A 22,129-nucleotide genomic window follows, 5' to 3' on the forward strand; every position below is an offset into this window, starting at 1 on the left:
ATCCGCTGCCAGATCCACTCCCAGCTATCTAAAACACTTTACTTCCTCCAGTTTTTCTCCATTCAAACTTACCTCCCAATTGACTTGACCCTCAACCCTACTGCACCTAATAACCTTGCTCTTATTCACATTTACTCTTAACTTTCTTCTTTCACACACTTTACCAAACTCAGTCACCACCTTCTGCAGCTTCTCACATGAATCAGCCACCAGCGCTCTATCATCAGCGAACAACAACTGACTCACTTCCCAAGCTCTCTCATCCACAACCGACTTCATATATATATATATATATATATATATATATATATATATATATATATATATATATATATTATCCCTGGGGATAGGGGAGAAAGAATACTTCCCACGTATTCCCTGCGTGTCGTAGAAGGCGACTAAAAGGGGAGGGAGCGGGGGGCTGGAAATCCTCCCCTCTCACTTTTTTTTTTAATTTTCCAAAAGAGGGAACAGAGAAGGGGCCCAGGTGAGGATATTCCCTCAAGGGCCCAGTCCTCTGTTCTCAACGCTACCTCGCTAATGCGGGAAATGGCGAATAGTATGAAAGAAAGAAAAAAAATATATATATATATATATATATATATATTATTATTATTTTGCTTTGTCGCTGTCTCCCCGGTTGCGAGGTAGTGCAAGGAAACAGACGAAAGAAATGGCCCAACCCACCCCCATACACATGTATATACATACACATCCACACATGCAAATATACATACCTAAACATCTCAATGTACACATATATATACACACACAGACACATACATATATACACATGCACACAATTCACACTGTCTGCCTTTATTCATTCCCATCGCCACCTCGCCACAAATGGAATACCATCCCCCTCCCCCCTCCTGTGTGCGAGGTAGCGCTAGGAAAAGACAACAAAGGCCCCAATCGTTCACACTCAGTCTCTAGCTGTCATGCAATAATGCCTGAAACCACAGCTCCCTTTCCACATCCAGGCCCCACACAACTTTCCATGGTTTACCCCAGACGCTTCACATGCCCTGATTCAATCCACTGACAGCACGTCAACCCCGGTATACCACATCGATCCAATTCACTCTATTCCTTGCCCGCCTTTCACCCTCCTGCATGTTCAGGCCCCGATCACTCAAAATCTTTTTCACTCCATCTTTCCACCTCCATTTTGGTCTCCCACTTCTCCTCGTTCACTCCACCTCCGACACACATAACCTCTTAGTCAATCTTTCCTCACTCATTCTCTCCATGTGCCCAAACCATTTCAAAACACCCTCTTCTGCTCTCTCAACCACGCTCTTTTTATTTTCACACATCTCTCTTACCCTTACATTACTTACTCGATCAAACCACCTCACACCCCACATTGTCCTCAAACATCTCATTTCCAGCACATCCACCCTCCTGCGCACAACTCTATCCATAGCCCACGCCTCGCAACCATACAACATTGTTGGAACCACTATTCCTTCAAACATACCCATTTTTGCTTTCGGAGATAATGTTCTCGACTTCCACATATTCTTCAAGGCTCCCAGGATTTTCGCCCCCTCCTCCACCCTATGATTCACTTCCGCTTCCATGGTTCCATCTACTGCCATATCCACTCCCAGATATCTAAAACACTTTACTTCCTCCACTTTTTCTCCATTCAAACTTACCTCCCAATTGACTTGACCCTCAACCTTACTGTACCTAATAACCTTGCTCTTATTCATATATATATATATATATATATATATATATATATATATATATATATATATATATATATATATATACATGGGCTATGGATAGAGTTGTGCGCAGGAGGATGGATGTGCTGGAAATGAGATGTTTGAGGACAGTGTGTGGTGTGAGGTGGTTTGATCGAGTAAGTAACGTAAGGGTAAGAGAGATGTGTGGAAATAAAAAGAGCGTGGTTGAGAAAGCAGAAGGTGTTTTGAAATGGTTTGGGCACATGGAGAGAATGAGTGAGGAAAGGATGACCAAGAGGATATATGTGTCGGAGGTGAAGGGAACGAGGAGAAGTGGGAGACCAAATTGGAGGTGGAAAGATGGAGTGAAAAAGATTTTGTGTGATCGGGGCCTGAACATGCAGGAGGGTGAAAGGAGGGCAAGGAATAGAGTGAATTGGATCGATGTGGTATACCGGGGTTGACGTGTTGTCAGTGGATTGAATCAGGGCATGTGAAGAGTCTGGGGTAAACCATGGAAAGCTGTGTAGGTATGTATATTTGCGTGTGTGGACGTATGTATATACATGTGTATGGGGGTGGGTTGGGCCATTTCTTTCGTCTGTTTCCTTGCGCTACCTCGCAAACGCGGGAGACAGCGACAAAGCAAAAAGCAAAAATATATATATATATATATATATATATATATATATATATATATATATATATATATATATATATATATATATATATATATGTGTGTGTATGTATATATATATATATATATATATATATATATATATATATATATATATATATATATATATTATCCCTGGGGATAGGGGAGAAAGAATACTTCTCACGTATTCCCTGCGTGTCGTAGAAGGCGACTAAAAGGGAAGGGAGCGGGGGGCTGGAAATCCTCCCCTCTCGTTTTTAATTTTCCAAAAGAAGGAACAGAGAAGGGGGCTAAGTGAGGATATTCCCTCAAAGGCTCAGTCCTCTGTTCTTAACGCTACCTCGCTAACGCGGGAAATGGCGAATCGTGTGAAAAAAAAATATATATATATATATATATATATATATATATATATATATATATATATATATATATATTTTTTTTTTGCTTTGTTGCTGTCTCCCGCGTTTGCGAGGTAGCGCAAGGAAACAGACGAAAGAAATGGCCCAACCCCCCCCCCATACACATGTATATACATACGTCCACACACGCAAATATACATGCCTACAGAGCTTTCCATGGTTCACGCCAGACGCTTCACATGCCCTGATTCAATCCACTGACAGCACGTCAACCCCGGTATACCACATCGCTCCAATTCACTCTATTCTTTGCCCTCCTTTCACCCTCCTGCATGTTCAGGCCCCGATCACACAAAATCTTTTTCACTCCATCTTTCCACCTCCAGTTTGGTCTCCCACTTCTCCTTGTTCCCTCCACCTCCAACACATATATCCTCTTGGTCAATCTTTCCTCACTCATTCTCTTCATGTGCCCAAACCATTTCAAAACATCCTCTTCTGCTCTCTCAACCACGCTCTTTTTATTTCCACACATCTCTCTTACCCTTACGTTACTTACTCGATCAAACCACCTCACACCACACACTGTCCTCAAACATCTCATTTCCAGCACATCCATCCTCCTGCGCACAACTCTATCCATAGCCCACGCCTCGCAGCCATACAACATTGTTGGAACCACTATTCCTTCAAACATACCCATTTTTGCTTTCCGAGATAATGTTCTCGACTTCCACACATTCTTCAAGGCTCCCAGGATTTTCGCCCCCTCCCCCACCCTATGATCCACTTCCGCTTCCATGGTTCCATCCGCTGCCAGAGCCACTCCCAGATATCTAAAACACTTTACTTCCTCCAGTTTTTCTCCATTCAAACTTACCCACCAATTGACTTGACCCTCAACCCTACTGTACCTAATTACCTTGCTCTTATTCACATTTACTCTTAACTTTCTTCTTTCACACACTTTACCAAACTCAGTCACCAGCTTCTGCAGTTTCTCACATGAATCAGCCACCAGCGCTGTATCATCAGCGAACAACAACTGACTCACTTCCCAAGCTCTCTCATCCCCAACAGACTTCATACTTGCCCCTCTTTCCAAAACTCTTGCATTCACCTCCCTAACAACCCCATCCATAAACAAATTAAACAACCTTGGAGACATCACACACCCCTGCCGCAAACCTACATTCACTGAGAACCAATCACTTTCCTCTCTTCCTACACGTACACATGCCTTACATCCTCGATAAAAACTTTTCACTGCTTCCAACAACTTGCCTCCCACACCATATATTCTTAATACTTTCCACAGAGCTTCTCTATCAACTCTTTCATATGCCTTCTCCAGAACCATAAATGCTACATACAAATCCATTTGCTTTTCTAAGTATTTCTCACATACATTCTTCAAAGCAAACACCTGATCCACACATCCTCTACCACTTCTGAAACCACACTACTCTTCCCCAATCTGATGCTCTGTACATGCCTTCACCCTCTCAATCAATACCCTCCCATATAATTTACCAGGAATACTCAACAAACTTTTTTTTTTTTTTTTTTTTGTTTTGTTGCTGTCTCCCGTGTTTGCGAGGTAGCGCAAGGAAACAGACGAAAGAAATGGCCCAACCCACCCCCATACACATGCCTTGATTCAATCCACTGACAGCACGTCAACCCCGGTATACCACATCGATCCAATTCACTCTATTCTTTGCCCTCCTTTCACCCTCCTGCATGTTCAGGCCCCGATCACACAAAATCTTTTTCACTCCATCTTTCTACCTCCAATTTGGTCTCCCTCTTCTCCTCGTTCCCTCCACCTCCGACACATATATCCTCTTGGTCAATCTTTCCTCACTCATTCTCTCCATGTGACCAAACCATTTCAAAACACCCTCTTCTGCTCTCTCAACCACGCTCTTTTTATTTCCACACATCTCTCTTACCCTTACGTTACTTACTCGATCAAACCACCTCACACCACACATTATCCTCAAACATCTCATTTCCAGCACATCCATCCTCCTGCGCACAACTCTATCCATAGCCCACGCCTCGCAACCATACAACATTGTTGGAACCACTATTCCTTCAAACATACCCATTTTTGCTTTCCGAGATAATGTTCTCGACTTCCACACATTCTTCAAGGCTCCCAGAATTTTCGCCCCCTCCCCCACCCTATGATCCTCTTCCGCTTCCATGGTTCCATCCGCTGCCAGATCCACTCCCAGATATCTAAAACACTTCACTTCCTCCAGTTTTTCTCCATTCAAACTCACCTCCCAATTGAATTGACCCTCAACCCTACTGTACCTAATAACCTTGCTCTTATTCACATTTACTCTTAACTTTCTTCTTTCACACACTTTACCAAACTCAGTCACCAGCTTCTGCAGTTTCTCACATGAATCAGCCACCAGCGCTGTATCATCAGCAAACAACAACTGACACACTTCCCAAGGTCTCTCATCCCCAACAGACTTCATACTTGCCCCTCTTTCCAAAACTCTTGCATTCACCTCCCTAACAACCCCATCCATAAACAAATTAAACAACCATGGAGACATCACACACCCCTGTCGCAAACCTACATTCACTGAGAACCAATCACTTTCCTCTCTACCTACACGTACACATGCCTTACATCCTCGATAAAAACTTTTCACTGCTTCTAAGAACTTGCCTCCCACACCATATATTCTTAATACCTTCCACAGAGCATCTCTATCATATGCCTTCTCCAGATCCATAAATGCTACATACAAATCCATTTGCTTTTCTAAGTATTTCTCAACAAACTTATACCTCTGTAATTTGAGCACTCACTTTTATCCCCTTTGCCTTTGTACAATGGCACTATGCACGCATTCCGCCAATCCTCAGGCACCTCACCATGAGTCATACATACATTAAATAACCTTACCAAACAGTCAATAATACAGTCACCCCCTTTTTTAATAAATTCCACTGCAATACCATCCAAACCTGCTGCCTTGCCGGCTTTCATCTTCCGCAAAGCTTTTACTACCTCTTCTCTGTTTACCAAATCATTTTCCCTAACCCTCTCACTTTGCACACCACCTCGACCAAAACACCCTATATCTGCCACTCTATCATCAAACACATTCAACAAACCTTCAAAATACTCACTCCATCTCCTTCTCACATCACCACTACTTGTTATCACCTCCCCATTTGCACCCTTCACTGAAGTTCCCATCTTTTTATTCTCCCTAAAATTTAATGATACTCTCTCACCCCAACTCTCATTTGCCCTCTTTTTCACCTCTTGCACCTTTCTCTTGACCTCCTGTCTCTTTCTTTTATACATCTCCCTCTCAATTGCATTTTTTCCCTGCAAAAATCGTCCAAATGCCTCTCTCTTCTCTTTCACTAATAATCTTACTTCTTCATCCCACCACTCACTACCCTTTCTAATCAACCCACCTCCCACTCTTCTCATGCCACAAGCGTCTTTTGTGCAATCCATCACTGATTCCCTAAATACATCCCATTCCTCCCCCACTCCCCTTACTTCCATTGTTCTCACCTTTTTCCATTCTGTACTCAGTCTCTCCTGGTACTTCCTCACACAAGTCTCCTTCCCAAGCTCACTTACTCTCACCACCCTCTTCACCCCAAAATTCACTCTTCTTTTCTGTATATATATATATATATATATATATATATATATATATATATATATTAATCGAGAATTTACTTTCTTACATTCTATCACATACTCCCACAACTCCTGTTTCAGGAGTATTGCTACTCCTTCCCTTGCTCTTGTCCTCTCACTAACCCCTGACTTCACTCCCCAGACATTTCCAAACCACTCTTCCCCTTTACCCTTGAGCTTCGTTTCACTCAGAGCCAAAACATCCAGGTTCCTTTCCTCAAACATACTACCTATCTCTCCTTTTTTCACATCTTGGTTACATCCACACACATTTAGGCACCCCACTCTGAGCCTTCGAGGAGGAAGTGAAGTGTTTTAGATATCTGGGAGTGGATCTGTCAGCGGATGGAACCATGGAAGCGGAAGTGGATCATAGGGTGGGGGAGGGGGCGAAAATTTTGGGAGCCTTGAAAAATGTGTGGAAGTCGAGAACATTATCCCGGAAAGCAAAAATGGGTATGTTTGAAGGAATAGTAGTTCCAACAATGTTGTATGGTTGCGAGGCGTGGGCTATGGATAGAGTTGTGCGCAGGAGGATGGATGTGCTGGAAATGAGATGTTTGAGGACAATGTGTGGTGTGAGGTGGTTTGATCGAGTAAGTAACGTAAGGGTAAGAGAGATGTGTGGAAATAAAAAGAGCGTGGTTGAGAGAGCAGAAGAGGGTGTTTTGAAATGGTTTGGGCACATGGAGAGAATGAGTGAGGAAAGATTGACCAAGAGGATATATGTGTCGGAGGTGGAGGGAACGAGGAGAAGAGGGAGACCAAATTGGAGGTGGAAAGATGGAGTGAAAAGGATTTTGTGTGATCGGGGCCTGAACATGCAGGAGGGTGAAAGGAGGGCAAGGAATAGAGTGAATTGGAGCGATGTGGTATACAGGGGTTGACGTGCTGTCAGTGGATTGAATCAAGGCATGTGAAGCGTCCGGGGTAAACCATGGAAAGCTGTGTAGGTATGTATATTTCCGTGTGTGGACGTGTGTATGTACATGTGTATGGGGGAGGTTGGGCCATTTCTTTCGTCTGTTTCCTTGCGCTACCTCGCAAACGCGGGAGACAGCGACAAAGTATAAAAAAAAAAAAAAAAATATATATATATATATATATATATATATATATATATATATCTTGGGGATAGGGGATTAAGAATACTTCCCACGTATTCCCTGCGTGTCGTAGAAGGCGACTAAAAGGGGAGGGAGCGGGGGGCTGGAAATCCTCCCGTCTCATTTTTTTTTTTAATTTTCCAAAAGAAGGAACAGAGAATTGGGCCAGGTGAGGGTATTCCCTCAAAGGCCCAGTCCTCTGTTCTTAATGCTACCTCGCTAACGCGGGAAATGGCGAATAGTTTAAAAGAAAGAAAGATATATATATATATATATATATATATATATATATATATATATATATATATACATACAAGGACATATACATATATACACATGAACATAATTCATACTTCCTGCCTTTATTCATTTCCGTTGCACCCACCCACACATGAAATGACAACCCCCTCCCCCCTCATGTGCGCGAGGTAGCGCTAGGTAAAGACAACAAAGGCCACATTCGTTCACACTCAGTCTCTAGCTGTTATGTATAATGCACCAAAACCACAGCTCCCTTTCCACATCTAAGCCCCACAAAACTTTCCATGGTTTAACCCAGACCCTTCACATGCCCTGTTTCAATCCATTGACAGCAAGCTGACCCCGGTATACCACATCATTCCAATTCACTCCATTCCTTACATGCCTTTCACCCTCCTGCATGTTCAGGCCCCGATCGCTCAATATCTTTTTAACTCCATTCTTCATCCTACAATTTGGTCTCCCACTTCTCATTCCCTGCACTTCTGACACATATATCCTTTTTGTCAATCAATCTTTCCTCACTCAATCTCTCCATGTAACCAAACCATTTCAATACACCCTCTTCTGCTCTCTCAACCACACTCTTTTTTTTTCCACACATCTCTCTTATCCTTTCATTACTTCCTCGATCAAACCACCTCACACCACATGATGTCCTCAAACATCTCATTTCCAACACATCCACCCTCCTCTGCACAACCATACCTATAGCCCATGCCTCGCAACCATATAATATTGTTGGAACCACTATTCCCTTAAACATACCATTTTTGCTTTCCGAGATAATGTTCTCGACTTCCACACATTTTTCAACACTCCCAGAACTTTCGCCCCCTTCCCTACCCTGTGACTCACTTCTGCTTCCATGGTTCCATCTGCTGCCAAATCCACTCCCAGGTATCTAAAACACTTCACTTCCTCCAGTTTTTCCCTATTTAAACTTACCTCCCAATTGACTTGTCCTTCAACCCTACTGTATCTAATAACCTTGCTCTTATTCACAATTACTCTCAGCTTTCTTCTTTCACACACTTTACTAAACTTAGTCACCAGCTTCTGCAGTTTCTCACCCGAATCAGCCACCAGCGATGTATCATCAGCGAACAACAACTGACTCACTTCCCAAGCCCTCTCATCCACAACAGACTGCATACTTGTCCCTCTCTCCAAAACTCTTGCATTCATCTCCCCAACAACCCCATCCATAAAGAAATTAAACAACCATGGAGACATCATGCAGCCCTGCTGCAAACTGACATTCACTGAGAACCAATCACTTTCCTTTCTTCCTACTCATACACATGCCTTACATCCTCGATAAAAACTTCTCACTGCTTCTAGCAACTTACCTCCCACATTATATACTCTTGATGCCTTCCACAGAGCATCTCTATCAACTCTTTCATATGCCTTCTCCAGATCCATAAATGCTACATACAAATCCATATGTTTTTCTAAGTATTTTTCACATACATTCTTCAAAGTAAAAACCTGATGCACACATCCTCTACCACTTCTGAAACCACACTGCTCTTCCCCAATCTGATGCTCTGTACATTAAGCCAAGTCACTATCCAAACCATGCATGTATTCTCATCTTCCATTTCTTTAATGATCTGAAGCTACACTTATTCATTACTTAAAACGAGGTCATTTTGGTTTCCTACATACAGAAAACATTAAAAGACACCTGCGTTTAGGTAGATGTAGTGGCAGTGTTGACAGCATAGGGGATACTAAAACTGGTCACAGATGATGGTAGTGAGGGTAACAGAGAGGATGGCAGAGGTGGTAATACATATGGTGAGTTGTACAACTGGTGGCGCATGTGGTGGTGTGAAAGGGGGTGGTAGAGTTTATGGCACAGGTAGTTGCAGAGATGATGGCAGTGGTATTGGCAGGGGAGTTCTTTAAAAATTAATCTAGGGACAGATGGATGGAAGGAAAGATCACTCACCAGATGGCACCCCAATCCTTTTTTGTGCGGATAAAAATATGGCAACATGCTTCATCAATAAGAATTAGTCCTCTAACTACGGAGGTCATCTGCTATGCTACTGTAGATCAATACATAAGCTCATCTATCAATGTACAAAGTTCTGTTGGTGTTTTTATTCTATAAAAAAAGGAAGAGATCTACTCTTTTTGTTGTAGTTATTCATACACACTCACCATTACCCTTATGTGCAAGGTAGCATTAAGAACAGATGACAGAGCCTTTGAGGGAAAAATTCTCACTTGGCTCCTAGCTCTGTTCTTTCTTTTGGAAACTAATACAGGAAGGGAGGAATTCCAGCTATCCACTTCTGCCCCTTTAAGGCACTTTCTATAACAAACAGGGAATACATGAGCAGTATTCTTTTTCCCTTTTACCAAGGATAACTCTTACAGGTTCAGAATGTCAAAACCTCTCTCATTGTGTTTCAGACAATTAGTGAAACCTAAATTTACATGAAACTATCTTTACAAACAAAGTTCTCAATATTGTGACTTTTGGCTATTTGTTCATTTTGACATTTGGCTATTTGTTCATTCTCACTTCTGGTCTTCATTCTGGTTTTCAATGTCTTTACTAAATATCACTAAAAACCTATGCTCTTATTGAATCTCTACACTAGGTCATTCTGTTTGAAAATATTGTTTTGATCTTGCAATACAAATACCCATGTTCTTGTATCATGTCAGCATCCAGAGAGCTCAACTGCATTCACAATTCAAAATGAAAAGACTAACACAAACACAGTGATATATAGTAAGTACATATCCTATCCTACTAATATTACACTTCCAAAAAGCCACAGATAAATGATATTAACCTAATACAGCAAGTAATACTTCAATAATAAATAGTTTATCACAGCAAAAGTTATTTTCAGTAAAAGAAACTTGTTTTGAAAACAGAAAAACCTTTTCTCTCCAAGGCAGTGTCTAACAAGTGTGTGATGCACTACCTAAGAATATATGAGTCACGATCTTCCAACCCTCTTGATTTCCTGTAAAACGGTCACAGCCTTCACTCATCCTTCATAAACCACTTAAAAGTAATCAGTGCCACTTGCTTGTTCTGGGATCCCCCTTTCCCCCCAAAAAAAAGGTAAAAATGCAGGAGTGGGAGGGAAAGGAAAATAAACAACCAAGCCATGCTACCAACATGCAGTCCACTTTGATCATTCTTACTATTACAATGTAAATGCAGATTAAAACTACCACTTGTACCAAAATTACATTCACCTGGAATTCCTCTACTACCACATACACAACACTAAAAAAATTATTTCATTATCTAGACTAGACTAGATTACACAGGTGGTTAAGGAGACTAACATGCTATTCATAAGTGGTGGAACACTAGAAATAACACAGTTCAAAAGTATGAGACAATGCAAAATATATATATTTATACATGTAATATGAAGAATAAAATAGGGTTACGCAGTTTTCACCAAATCAGGAAAAAAGTACTGATCCATGGGATGGATACAAATGGTCAGAAAACAGCTCATCTTGACAGCGTGACATCCTAGATAACTGCACTTTACCAAGCTAGAAATGAATAGGACAATGATGTTAGCCTAGTTGCAGTTGCTTTGCTGATCAGCTGAGGATGGGCCCAGAATGAGAGTACCTGTGAACGCATTTGGTGATTTGCAAAAGGTTAGTGAAGGTTGTATCACGTCTATACTGGAAATCAAGAGCACTGGAAAGTTCTGACCCTTATATTCTTTGAGAATATATCTCACGCACACAAGACAGACTGCATGGGAGACAAATTTTAAAAAAGAAAAAGGTACACAATATACATAAAATACCTGTGAGAGGTTACTAAAATACTGTTACATATAATTAAGGGTGACACTAATTAACAAGCTATTTTTTTCATACAAATGCAAACACTTTTCTTACCAATTCTTCAATAAAATTGCCGTTATTGAACACATCATCCAAACAATTCTTGATCATACCAAGAGTCAGCAAAAGCATGCAAAAAAACAAAATACAATTCAAACATCAATTTTAATATAATCCCTGTTTTGTACCACAGGGAATGTAAGTATGATAATATTCAATTCTAAGTACAGCATTTTTTTATCAAAATTTGTACAACTGAAATATACTACCACAGATAATTCTTAACAAAAGAATACTATACAATAAAATAACGAAAATCTGAGCCTCTTTACACTGTATTTTCAAACTGGTATGAGGTAACTACCAAAATTATCTTATACGCTCTAAGCAAAATGTAGGTTTTATTACAAAAACTTTTCTGGAGATTAAGACTTTTCCCAAACTGAAAAATAACAAATAGATTTTGTATGGTATACACTGTGAATAGGGTAAAATCTATTTCATGTCGAGTCATTTCCTGTGATATACTTCAACTAGATCATTAGTTACAGGGGTGACCTCTTGAAAGCTGATTGGCTACAGAGCTCTTGGCTATTTGTAATCAAGATCATTTACTATAGAGTTTTATAATTCGATAATTTAGTGAAAAATTGCAAATTCAAATGAAATGGTTGCATCCACCATTTTTGTTTAAGTATGCTAAGCCGATGGCAAGCAGCAGACAATGGATGTAGAGTGCTCTAGGCCAATCAATATTAAGATAATGCTTTTTCAATTCAAACATTTACATGAAAGCTCAATCTCTCACTTGCTTCATTCCCCACTTTAAGGAACATTTGTGAATTATCTATACCCCTATCTAAAAACAAGAAGACATTTCCATATCACATATGTTAAAATGACCATATGATTCACTGAAAGCTCATGGAATGCACCTTGAGTGTTCATTGGGTTATCCCAATACTTAAACAAAGGGCAATTATTGTTTCTTTCTTGGAGTAATTTCAAACTTTTTACACTAAGCACACCACACACATATATATCATTTACATAAATAAATGAGCAAACTATATTCTTATCACCAAATGGATAAGCACTAATACTGGTGTAACTGTTTCATTATCCTACAACAAAATACATTTTCCTGTTTGACTTAAGACAAAAGAGAGTAGGTACTTGAAAAAAGATATCATGAGACACGATGCATGTGACCTCTTCAAGACTCTCCGTAAGAATGTAGAACAGAATATCTGCCATCCAAATGAGTTCCCAGATACACAGTTATGACTAAAATGCTGATACATCTGAGATTTAGCCAAGAGACTGGGGGGGGATCAAAAACTCACTAAGATAATGATGAAAAGCTTGATAAAAATAATGGCATCTAAGAACACATTGTATCTTAGACAGTATAACACATTTCTAATTCATTTGATGTCATAATTACTACTATCATTCAACTTCTCATAAAACTAGTCTGGTGACAATCTTTGAATGGAAACAAATTCATGATATTTGATAACACTAATCAGCTGATATATACAGGCAAGGAAGTTTTGTTCAGTGGAACAAATTAACAAGCCTTTGCAGACATAAAATTTCCTATTTAAAAAGATTAGTTAATATATTTGAAAGGTAGCAAAATGGACAAGTCTGTTTCAATTGTCACTAGTGTGAATCACCAAAACTGGCAAGTAGACATGAATATGCATCTACTTTTCCTTTGAATGGGCTAAAAGGAGTTAGAATGATTGTAAAAATATAATAAACCATTACCAATGAAAAATCCATTGCATACTGTATACCTCAATACCTTTACCATTTCTAAAATAATATGGCAGGCTGAATCCTGCCTCCTTAATATTGATAATCATTATAAATAATGGCCATATTTGTCACACTCTAAAGCTTGCCTTAAGAGCACATTCTGGTACTATTTTGCAATTTCAAGCAGGTGTTAACAATATTATTTTCAGCATGCAACAATGGCCTCTTAAATTACTGGGTCTGTTATCACTGGTGCGATGTTATATGCTCTATGATCCACTAAGTCAGATGATTGCCTCAGGGTATTCGCTATCTCCTATCTCAGAAGTACACTGTAGCCTTGCATAAGTTGTTTGGGAACTCATACAGGCATCATTCAATTACATAAAATGCTGACATTTAAAGGCAAATCACAGGGAATTTAAAATGCAGTCATTCAAAGTCTCTATCACTACATAGGCTTTAAAATCAAACGTAACTTGAAATCCTCAGATCTGCAAGTTAGGCAATTTCCACCCTTTTTTCTAATATTTCATTTTGATGGAATTACTCTCACGATGTAATAAATGATGATGTGAACACTCTAAAAACTTCAAAGGTGTAGAACAAGAACCAAGAAAAATGTAAAACTAGGACTTTAAACAATCCTCTTGGATCACCATCTAAAGGTGCAGAGATGGTCAACAACTGTAGTAAATGAAGACCGTAAATGTATTACTCTGATCTAAACACAAAATGAAATTTTTTTTATATAAACTTTAATCTTTAAAATCAAAACTCTGCAGTTGAAAAGCATGTCTACATTTATTATTTTCAAATTTTTCAAAATTCAAATGAATTTTTCAAAACAATACTAAATTATTTGGCAAGTTGATGTAGCTTGTGCTCTTAGACGACACTTACTTTTAACCTTGGGTGTGATGAATTTCAAATTAACACTAACTCCCCTGTTGCCTTGATGAGGTTGGCTACTGTGTCTGCAATATCATTGCATTATGGTATGTGACAAAAATAACGTTACTGGTGGCTCCATACATTTCCATATAAGGAAAGCAGGGCTACTAATGAGAAGCCAGATGCAAGAGCTTTGTTAGGAATTTTATAACAGTTTGTCACAATGTTTGACATTACAGGGGTTAAAGCAATTTATGGTCTGACTGTACATGATACGAGCAGTTGAATCTTCTTGGAATCATAAAACAGTAGACTATAAAATCATATAGATCACAACTTACAGGGGACCAACACTTCTAAAAGAACAGGGGTAGAGCAGAGATAAAAGAGACTAAAGTGTATCTATGATGATGAAACTAAGAAAAGTGAAATAAAAAGAAATAAATTTCTCCTCAAGACAACCTTATTAGATTACTGAAGCCTTCTAGGGAAAAAAGTGCAAAAAGCAAATACTGTTTATCACTACCCAGTGTCTAAAAATTATGTTAATGTAAAACAACAAACATTGTTACAAAAACATGATGGCAATGAATTTTAGAAGCTTTGTCTCCCAAGGATACACCGATAAATGTATCTATCAATAATTCTAGAAGCATTGTCTTCCAAGGATACACAGAAAAAAGTATCTATCAATCATTTCATAAGCATTATCTCTTAATGATGCACTAACAAATGTATCAATCAATAATTTTAGAGGCATTATCTCTCAAGGATACACTGATAAAGGTATTGATCAGTAACCAATATCCCTATTCTCATTTATACAAAGTGGATCAAATGCATCGTCTGTCAGTTCACTCACAAATGTCCCCAAACCTTTATCTAATATGCTAAACAGAACACAGGCTTTCTCGCTAAAAACAGCACTTCATCATTCTTAATTTTGCACACTGGTAATTCAGCAAGATACTAACTTCCCATTCACAACTCCACACACACACACGAAAAAATCTATTGAGAAAAATGTGAGTACAGCATTGTAAATGATGAAAAGTAATTCTACTCACATTTACATATAAAATAACTTTAATCCTAACTGATCCACTCACCATGTCTATCCATCTTCAAGATATACTTGCTTTCTTTAAATGTTCAGTCATATTACTACATATTTTTTCAACTTATCATTTGCCATGTGTTGCTCATGGACTTAAAATTCTACAGAATTTCTTCCATCTGTCCATTTGCTTTTCTAAGTATTTCTCACATACATTCTTCAAAGCAAACACCTGATCCACACATCCTCTACCACTTCTGAAACCACACTGCTCTTCCCCAATCTGATGCTCTGTACATGCCTTCACCCTCTCAATCAATACCCTCCCATATAATTTACCAGGAATACTCAACAAACTTATACCTCTGTAATTTGAGCACTCACTCTTATCCCCTTTGCCTTTGTACAATGGCACTATGCACGCATTCCGCCAATCCTCAGGCACCTCACCATGAGTCATACAAACATTAAATAACCTTACCAACCAGTCAATAATACAGTCACCCCCTTTTTTAATAAATTCTACTGCAATACCATCCAAACCTGCTGCCTTGCCGGCTTTCATCTTCCGCAAAGCTTTCGCTACCTCTTCTCTGTTTACCAAATCATTTTCCCTAACCCTCTCACTTTGCACACCACCTCGACCAAAACACCCTATATCTGCCACTCTATCATCAAACACATTCAACAAACCTTCAAAATACTCACTCCATCTCCTTCTCACATCACCACTACTTGTTATCACCTCCCCATTTGTGCCCTTCACTGAAGTTCCCATTTGCTCCCTTGTCTTACGCACTTTATTTACCTCCTTCCAGAACATCTTTTTATTCTCCCTAAAATTTAATGATACTCTCTCACCCCAACTCTCATTTGCCCTTTTTTTCACCTCTTGCACCTTTCTCTTGACCTCCTGTCTCTTTCTTTTATACATCTCCCACTCAATTTCATTTTTTCCCTGCAAAAATCATCCAAATGCCTCTCTCTTCTCTTTCACTAATACTCTTACTTCTTCATCCTACCACTCACTACCCTTTCTAATCAACCCACCTCCCACTCTTCTCTTTGTATGTAGCATTTATGGATCTGGAGAAGGCATATGATAGAGTTGATAGAGAAGCTCTGTGGAAGGTATTAAGAATATATGGTGTGGGAGGCAAGTTGTTAGAAGCAGTGAAAAGTTTTTATCGAGGATGTAAGGCATGTGTACGTGTAGGAAGAGAGGAAAGTGATTGGTTCTCAGTGAATGTAGGTTTGCGGCAGGGGTGTGTGATGTCTCCATGGTTGTTTAATTTGTTTATGGATGGGGTTGTTAGGGAGGTAAATGCAAGAGTTTGGGAAAGAGGGGCAAGTATGAAGTCTGTTGGGGATGAGAGAGCTTGGGAAGTGAGTCAGTTGTTGTTCGCTGATGATACAGCGCTGGTGGCTGATTCATGTGAGAAACTGCAGAAGCTGGTGACTGAGTTTGGTAAAGTGTGTGGAAGAAGAAAGTTAAGAGTAAATGTGAATAAGAGCAAGGTTATTAGGTACAGTAGGGTTGAGGGTCAAGTCAATTGGGAGGTGAGTTTGAATGGAGAAAAACTGGAGGAAGTGAAGTGTTTTAGATATCTGGGAGTGGATCTGGCAGCGGATGGAACCATGGAAGCGGAAGTGGATCATAGGGTGGGGGAGGGGGCGAAAATTCTGGGGGCCTTGAAGAATGTGTGGAAGTCGAGAACATTATCTCGGAAAGCAAAAATGGGTATGTTTGAAGGAATAGTGGTTCCAACAATGTTGTATGGTTGCGAGGCGTGGGCTATGGATAGAGTTGTGCGCAGGAGGATGGATGTGCTGGAAATGAGATGTTTGAGGACAATGTGTGGTGTGAGGTGGTTTGATCGAGTGAGTAACGTAAGGGTAAGAGAGATGTGTGGAAATAAAAAGAGCGTGGTTGAGAGAGCAGAAGAGGGTGTTTTGAAGTGGTTTGGGCACATGGAGAGAATGAGTGAGGAAAGATTGACCAAGAGGATATATGTGTCGGAGGTGGAGGGAACGAGGAGAAGAGGGAGACCAAATTGGAGGTGGAAAGATGGAGTGAAAAAGATTTTGTGTGATCGGGGCCTGAACATGCAGGAGGGTGAAAGGAGGGCAAGGAATAGAGTGAATTGGAGCAATGTGGTATACCGGGGTTGACGTGCTGTCAGTGGATTGAATCAAGGCATGTGAAGCGTCTGGGGTAAACCATGGAAAGCTGTGTAGGTATGTATATTTGCGTGTGTGGACGTAGGTATATACATGTGTATGGGGGGGGGTTGGGCCATTTCTTTCGTCTGTTTCCTTGCGCTACCTCGCAAACGCGGGAGACAGCGACAAAGTATAATTAATAATATAATATATTCTTCCATCTGTCATCTGAAATAAGCTTTCTTACGACGTATTTTTCATTAATATCCATTCTTTATCTTTCTTTACATACAACTATTTTGCCCATCACAATTAGGTACCATCAAGAACAAAAATGCAATGGCTTCACTTGCACACAACCACTCCCTAGCTGTCATGTATAATACAAAAATGCAATGGCTTCACTTGCACACAACCACTCCCTAGCTGTCATGTATAATATGCTGAAAATTCAGATTATCTTTAGCCAAGCCCCATGGACTGTTCCAAGGTTTATCCTGACATGACCACTTCATATGTTCTTATTCAGCTCACAGACAGCACATCAGCCCTATATACAACACCAATCAAACTCATCCTATCTATTCAAACTCTCATAATCATATAAATCATATACATTATCTGCTACTGCTGTTAAGTTTTTACCAAGCTGACCCTAGGAAAACCAAGATTTCACATCTATCCATCATAATTAGAACAAACACCTCACTGTATACTAAAATTCTTTCCATTCACCTAAACTCTACAAGCAGTTTTTAACCCAAAAACCAGATCTGTCATACTTACACCATGCTGCACAGAGAGGATCTCATGTATATCAACAATTGGTGTTTTCATGTCAAGAATTGAATTTCAGCTGATCTATGGTGTTGGCATGGGATGCCTGAGGCCTTTTTACACTACAATTACACATGGATTCTTCAGTTACCCTTTAACCAATGGTAAAGACACTGCAATATACTGCTGTTATTACTATATGTGAAACTATGGAGCATCAGGATTATTGTGAAAGGGATTCTAATGGTCCACATGCAATATGTCTGACAATAACATAAATGGCTCTGATGAACACCAATTCTAGAGAAATGGATGTTAGCAAAAGTAGTTATAATATGAACTAGACAGAGAAAATTATGTAAACTTGTTTTGATAAAAGAAAAATTGTTAAAATGCTTTCTATTTTGCGTCAATAATAACAGAACCAGGAAGCTTGTCATACATCTCCCAAAGCTATAATGTAATTCTATACCACAAAAAAATTCTTTACAAAGAAAAAGTATGTATGACATATCTAGAAAAAAGTAAAAGAAAAATGCTAAAACCTGTGAATATTTCAACACATCTCACAATGTAAGATTTATAAGTATCTGCAGCAAAATGATTGTACATACTGTAGGTATTAGAATATGAGTGTCCTTTGTACCAAAATAATATGAATGATGTAGAGGCATCACCACATGTATAAGACATGTAAACGTTAATATGTGTAACAATCAAACATCCTACCAACATTAGTTTGTTATTTCTCTTTGGATAGGCTGATAATTCACTTGTAAAGACTGTTTGTTGCTTTCTCATTCTTATTCAATATCATTTCACTTCAAATGAGAGAAATTCCCTTTTCCTTTGCCTGAAAAATTCCTTTACACAATTCTAAACCTCAATTTTCCCACTACCATCAATGATGATCATCACTCCCATACAGCTGAACCAATTAACACCTAATTACTTTTAAATCATACTTGTATTGCAGTATGACTTCCAGTCTCTTTTTGAGACAAGATTCTTGCTCTTGCATATGCTCTTACATACACTTTATTTCAGCATCCTCCTTTTACCACAAAAAGTGACCTATCATTCTCTCTGAGCATTACACATTAAAAACTGCACACAATATGCATGCTCCCAACCACTGATGATGCATTTGATAAGTTATCCTTCTATGGGATTGTTCTTTATCAAAAATTCGTTTATTGAGAGAATTCTGTGTGGTGGTTAGACTAGCAAGTGCTGCAGTATAAGCCATGGAAATTCAATTTCTTGCCACTTTAAAGAGTTAGTAATGCAAAGGCTATGGCATATCACACTTGTAACAATACCTTATTTGAAGAGGGCAATGAGACAGATGCAATGCTGACCTGAACAGCACCCCAAGGGTTGTAGGAGGCATGAGAGACCAGGCAAGAATCAGAGGATAGTTCAGTGGGAGAAGCATAAGGAAGTGAAGCAGGACAAGTGGAAGAAATAGAAGAAAGCATTGAAGGTCTGATAAGCGCTTTAGATGTCTGAGGAAAGCGAGAGTAACTGGATAGCATGGACATATTTTGCTGTGAAGGTGAGGTATGAAAAACAGACTCTGGACATGAAACAGGTGCAAATGATGAAGCTCTTATTGGTGATGGTATTGACCTTACTACATTTCTATGTGAATCAGTGGCACAGAGGAAAGGATTAGGTAGCATAGCAGAGTGATGACAATTATCAGAAAGAAGAGCTGATGAGCTTAACAAAGGGGGATTTGAGCATCTGAAAGATATATCAGAGTTACAAGGGAGAGTAGAGCTAGAAAATGGAAAAGGAGGAACAGGAGGTGGGGATGGACTGATGCCTGCAGCAGAGAAACTCTGAGGAAGGAATGAAACAAAACACTTGGGTGAAAATCAAAAGTATAGTCTGAGGAGATGATATGTGGAAATTCCAAAGTCTTCCTATATTATCATGACTTCAATTAACATGAAAAATTGTGAGCAAAGACTTTCCAGATTTAGATTATTGTCTTTATATATTTTTTTCTTCTACAGGAATGCATAAATTTCAAACTTCTAGGGTATTATGATGTGTAAGATATAAGAATACACATTACAATGGGAAATGCCAAATAAAACTCTGAAAAAGAAGATCTACATTAATGTAAAAGAGGGCATTTTCTTCATTCACCAGATATTTCATTGCCACTAATGTCTTTATCATCATCAAAGAGGATGCTCACACATTATTCTCCAGAGATAAAATCATTCTAGAGAAAGCATGGAGTAAACAAATCACAAATGCAACTACATTCCTAAGTTGTGTATGTGCTAAAGACTTAAAGATAAGTAATATGTAAATGAGAGCTAATTTTACAGTTACTCCTTTGTGCAGTTACAGTAGTGTAACCAATAAGGTTAAGAGGTGCTGCAACTGCAACATACAGATCAACGTTCTGGAAAAATTAAAATCCAGTGCCTTGAGGGGATACTCTAGTTTTCTAGAGTACCTAATTCTCATTTTAACCTCCCATGGTGATCTTGTTAGTATACCCTTGGGGTAGGACTGAAGGGGGAAGGCACAGACCAATTCCATCAGGAAACAGTTTTGTAAAACATGCAAACACTTAAGGTGCACTGAAATATCAGATTTTGACAATATGAAAGCCCCACTGTCTCAGGGAAACACTGTGCTGGAGTTGCCCTCTGACGGTGGCCTGTTAGGGGTGAGGCAATAAAGGTTAAGAAAAGGCACCAGACTCCACAAGTTATGCCGGGGAGTAAGAGGGACAAGCAATTGAGGGTGATGGCTATAACGGTTAATGGGATGACTGGTGATAATAAAAAGAGCTAGCTTATGAAGAATTAAAAAAAATATATAAAATGGATGTGATGTGTTTGGAGAAACCCATATCATTAGACAGGGTGCATGGAGAGGATATGAAAATGAATGCAAGTTGTGCAAGGGTGGGGAAAGAACACTAGTAATGACAAAAATGAAAGAAAATTATCAGGGAAGAGGAAAAGAAGGAAGTATGGGAGAGTGTTACAGAGCATGGACGGAAAAGATCATGAATAGTGTGGGTGAAAGAAAAGACTGGAACTGTGAAGTATGTATGGGTATATGTATATGCACCTATGAATATGAAGACTGTGCAAGGTAAGGATGAAATGAAGCATTTCTGGAGAAATGTGAATGACAGTAAAATGGGTTTGAGAAAGAGAATGGTGGTTGTAATTGGTGATATAAATGTGAAGGAGGGATGTGATGAAACTGGTGAGATGAAGAATGTGTGGAGGGAGAGAACATTATCTCGGAGAGCAAAAATGGGTACATTTGAGGGAATAATAGTTCCATGGGGATGTATGGAGGAGGGTGGACTGGAAATGAAATGTGATTTGATCTAGTAAAAAATGAAAGGTACGAGCGATATCTGGAAATAATAAGAATGTGGATGAAAAAACAGACAAGAATGTGTTGAAATAGTTGGACATATGGAGAGAATTAGTGAGGAAAGATTGACAACGAGGATATATGTGTCAGAGGTGGACAGAGCAAGGAGAAGCAGGAGACCAAATTGGAGGCGAAAGGATGGAGTGAAAGATTTTTAGAGATCGGGGCCTGAACATACAAAAGGGTGAGAGGTGTGCAAAGAATACAGTGAACTAGAACGATGTGGTATACCGGGGTCATTTGATGTAAATGGACTGAACCAGAGCACGTGAAACGTCTGAGGTAAATCATGGAAAGGTCTGTGGGGCCTGGATGTGGATAGGGAGATGTAGTTTCGGTGCATTACACATGACAGCTAGAGACTGAGTATGAACAAATGTGGCTTTTTTGGTCAGTTTTCCTGATGCTACCT

The 22,129-nt window shown here is 39.4% G+C and overlaps 1 protein-coding gene across 10 annotated transcripts in view; it reads right to left on the reverse strand.

Moving 5' to 3' along the window:
* lqf (epsin homolog lqf) overlaps positions 1-22,129 on the reverse strand; it is a 437,420-nt gene that overhangs the window by 165,641 nt on the left and 249,650 nt on the right. For 8 of the 10 annotated variants that reach the window (XM_071696113.1, XM_071696112.1, XM_071696116.1 and 5 more), the window contains one exon: positions 19,617-20,141. The exons of 1 other annotated variant lie outside the window; for it this stretch is intronic. In XM_071696113.1, coding sequence (XP_071552214.1) covers positions 19,617-20,141 — 525 coding nt within the window. Of the gene's footprint in view, positions 1-11,690; positions 11,739-19,616; positions 20,142-22,129 lie in introns of all 10 variants that reach the window. One more of the 10 variants, XM_071696118.1, reaches the window with a different exon arrangement.

This window comes from Panulirus ornatus, chromosome 59 (assembly GCF_036320965.1).
Source record: "Panulirus ornatus isolate Po-2019 chromosome 59, ASM3632096v1, whole genome shotgun sequence".
Lineage (NCBI taxonomy): Eukaryota > Metazoa > Arthropoda > Malacostraca > Decapoda > Palinuridae > Panulirus > Panulirus ornatus.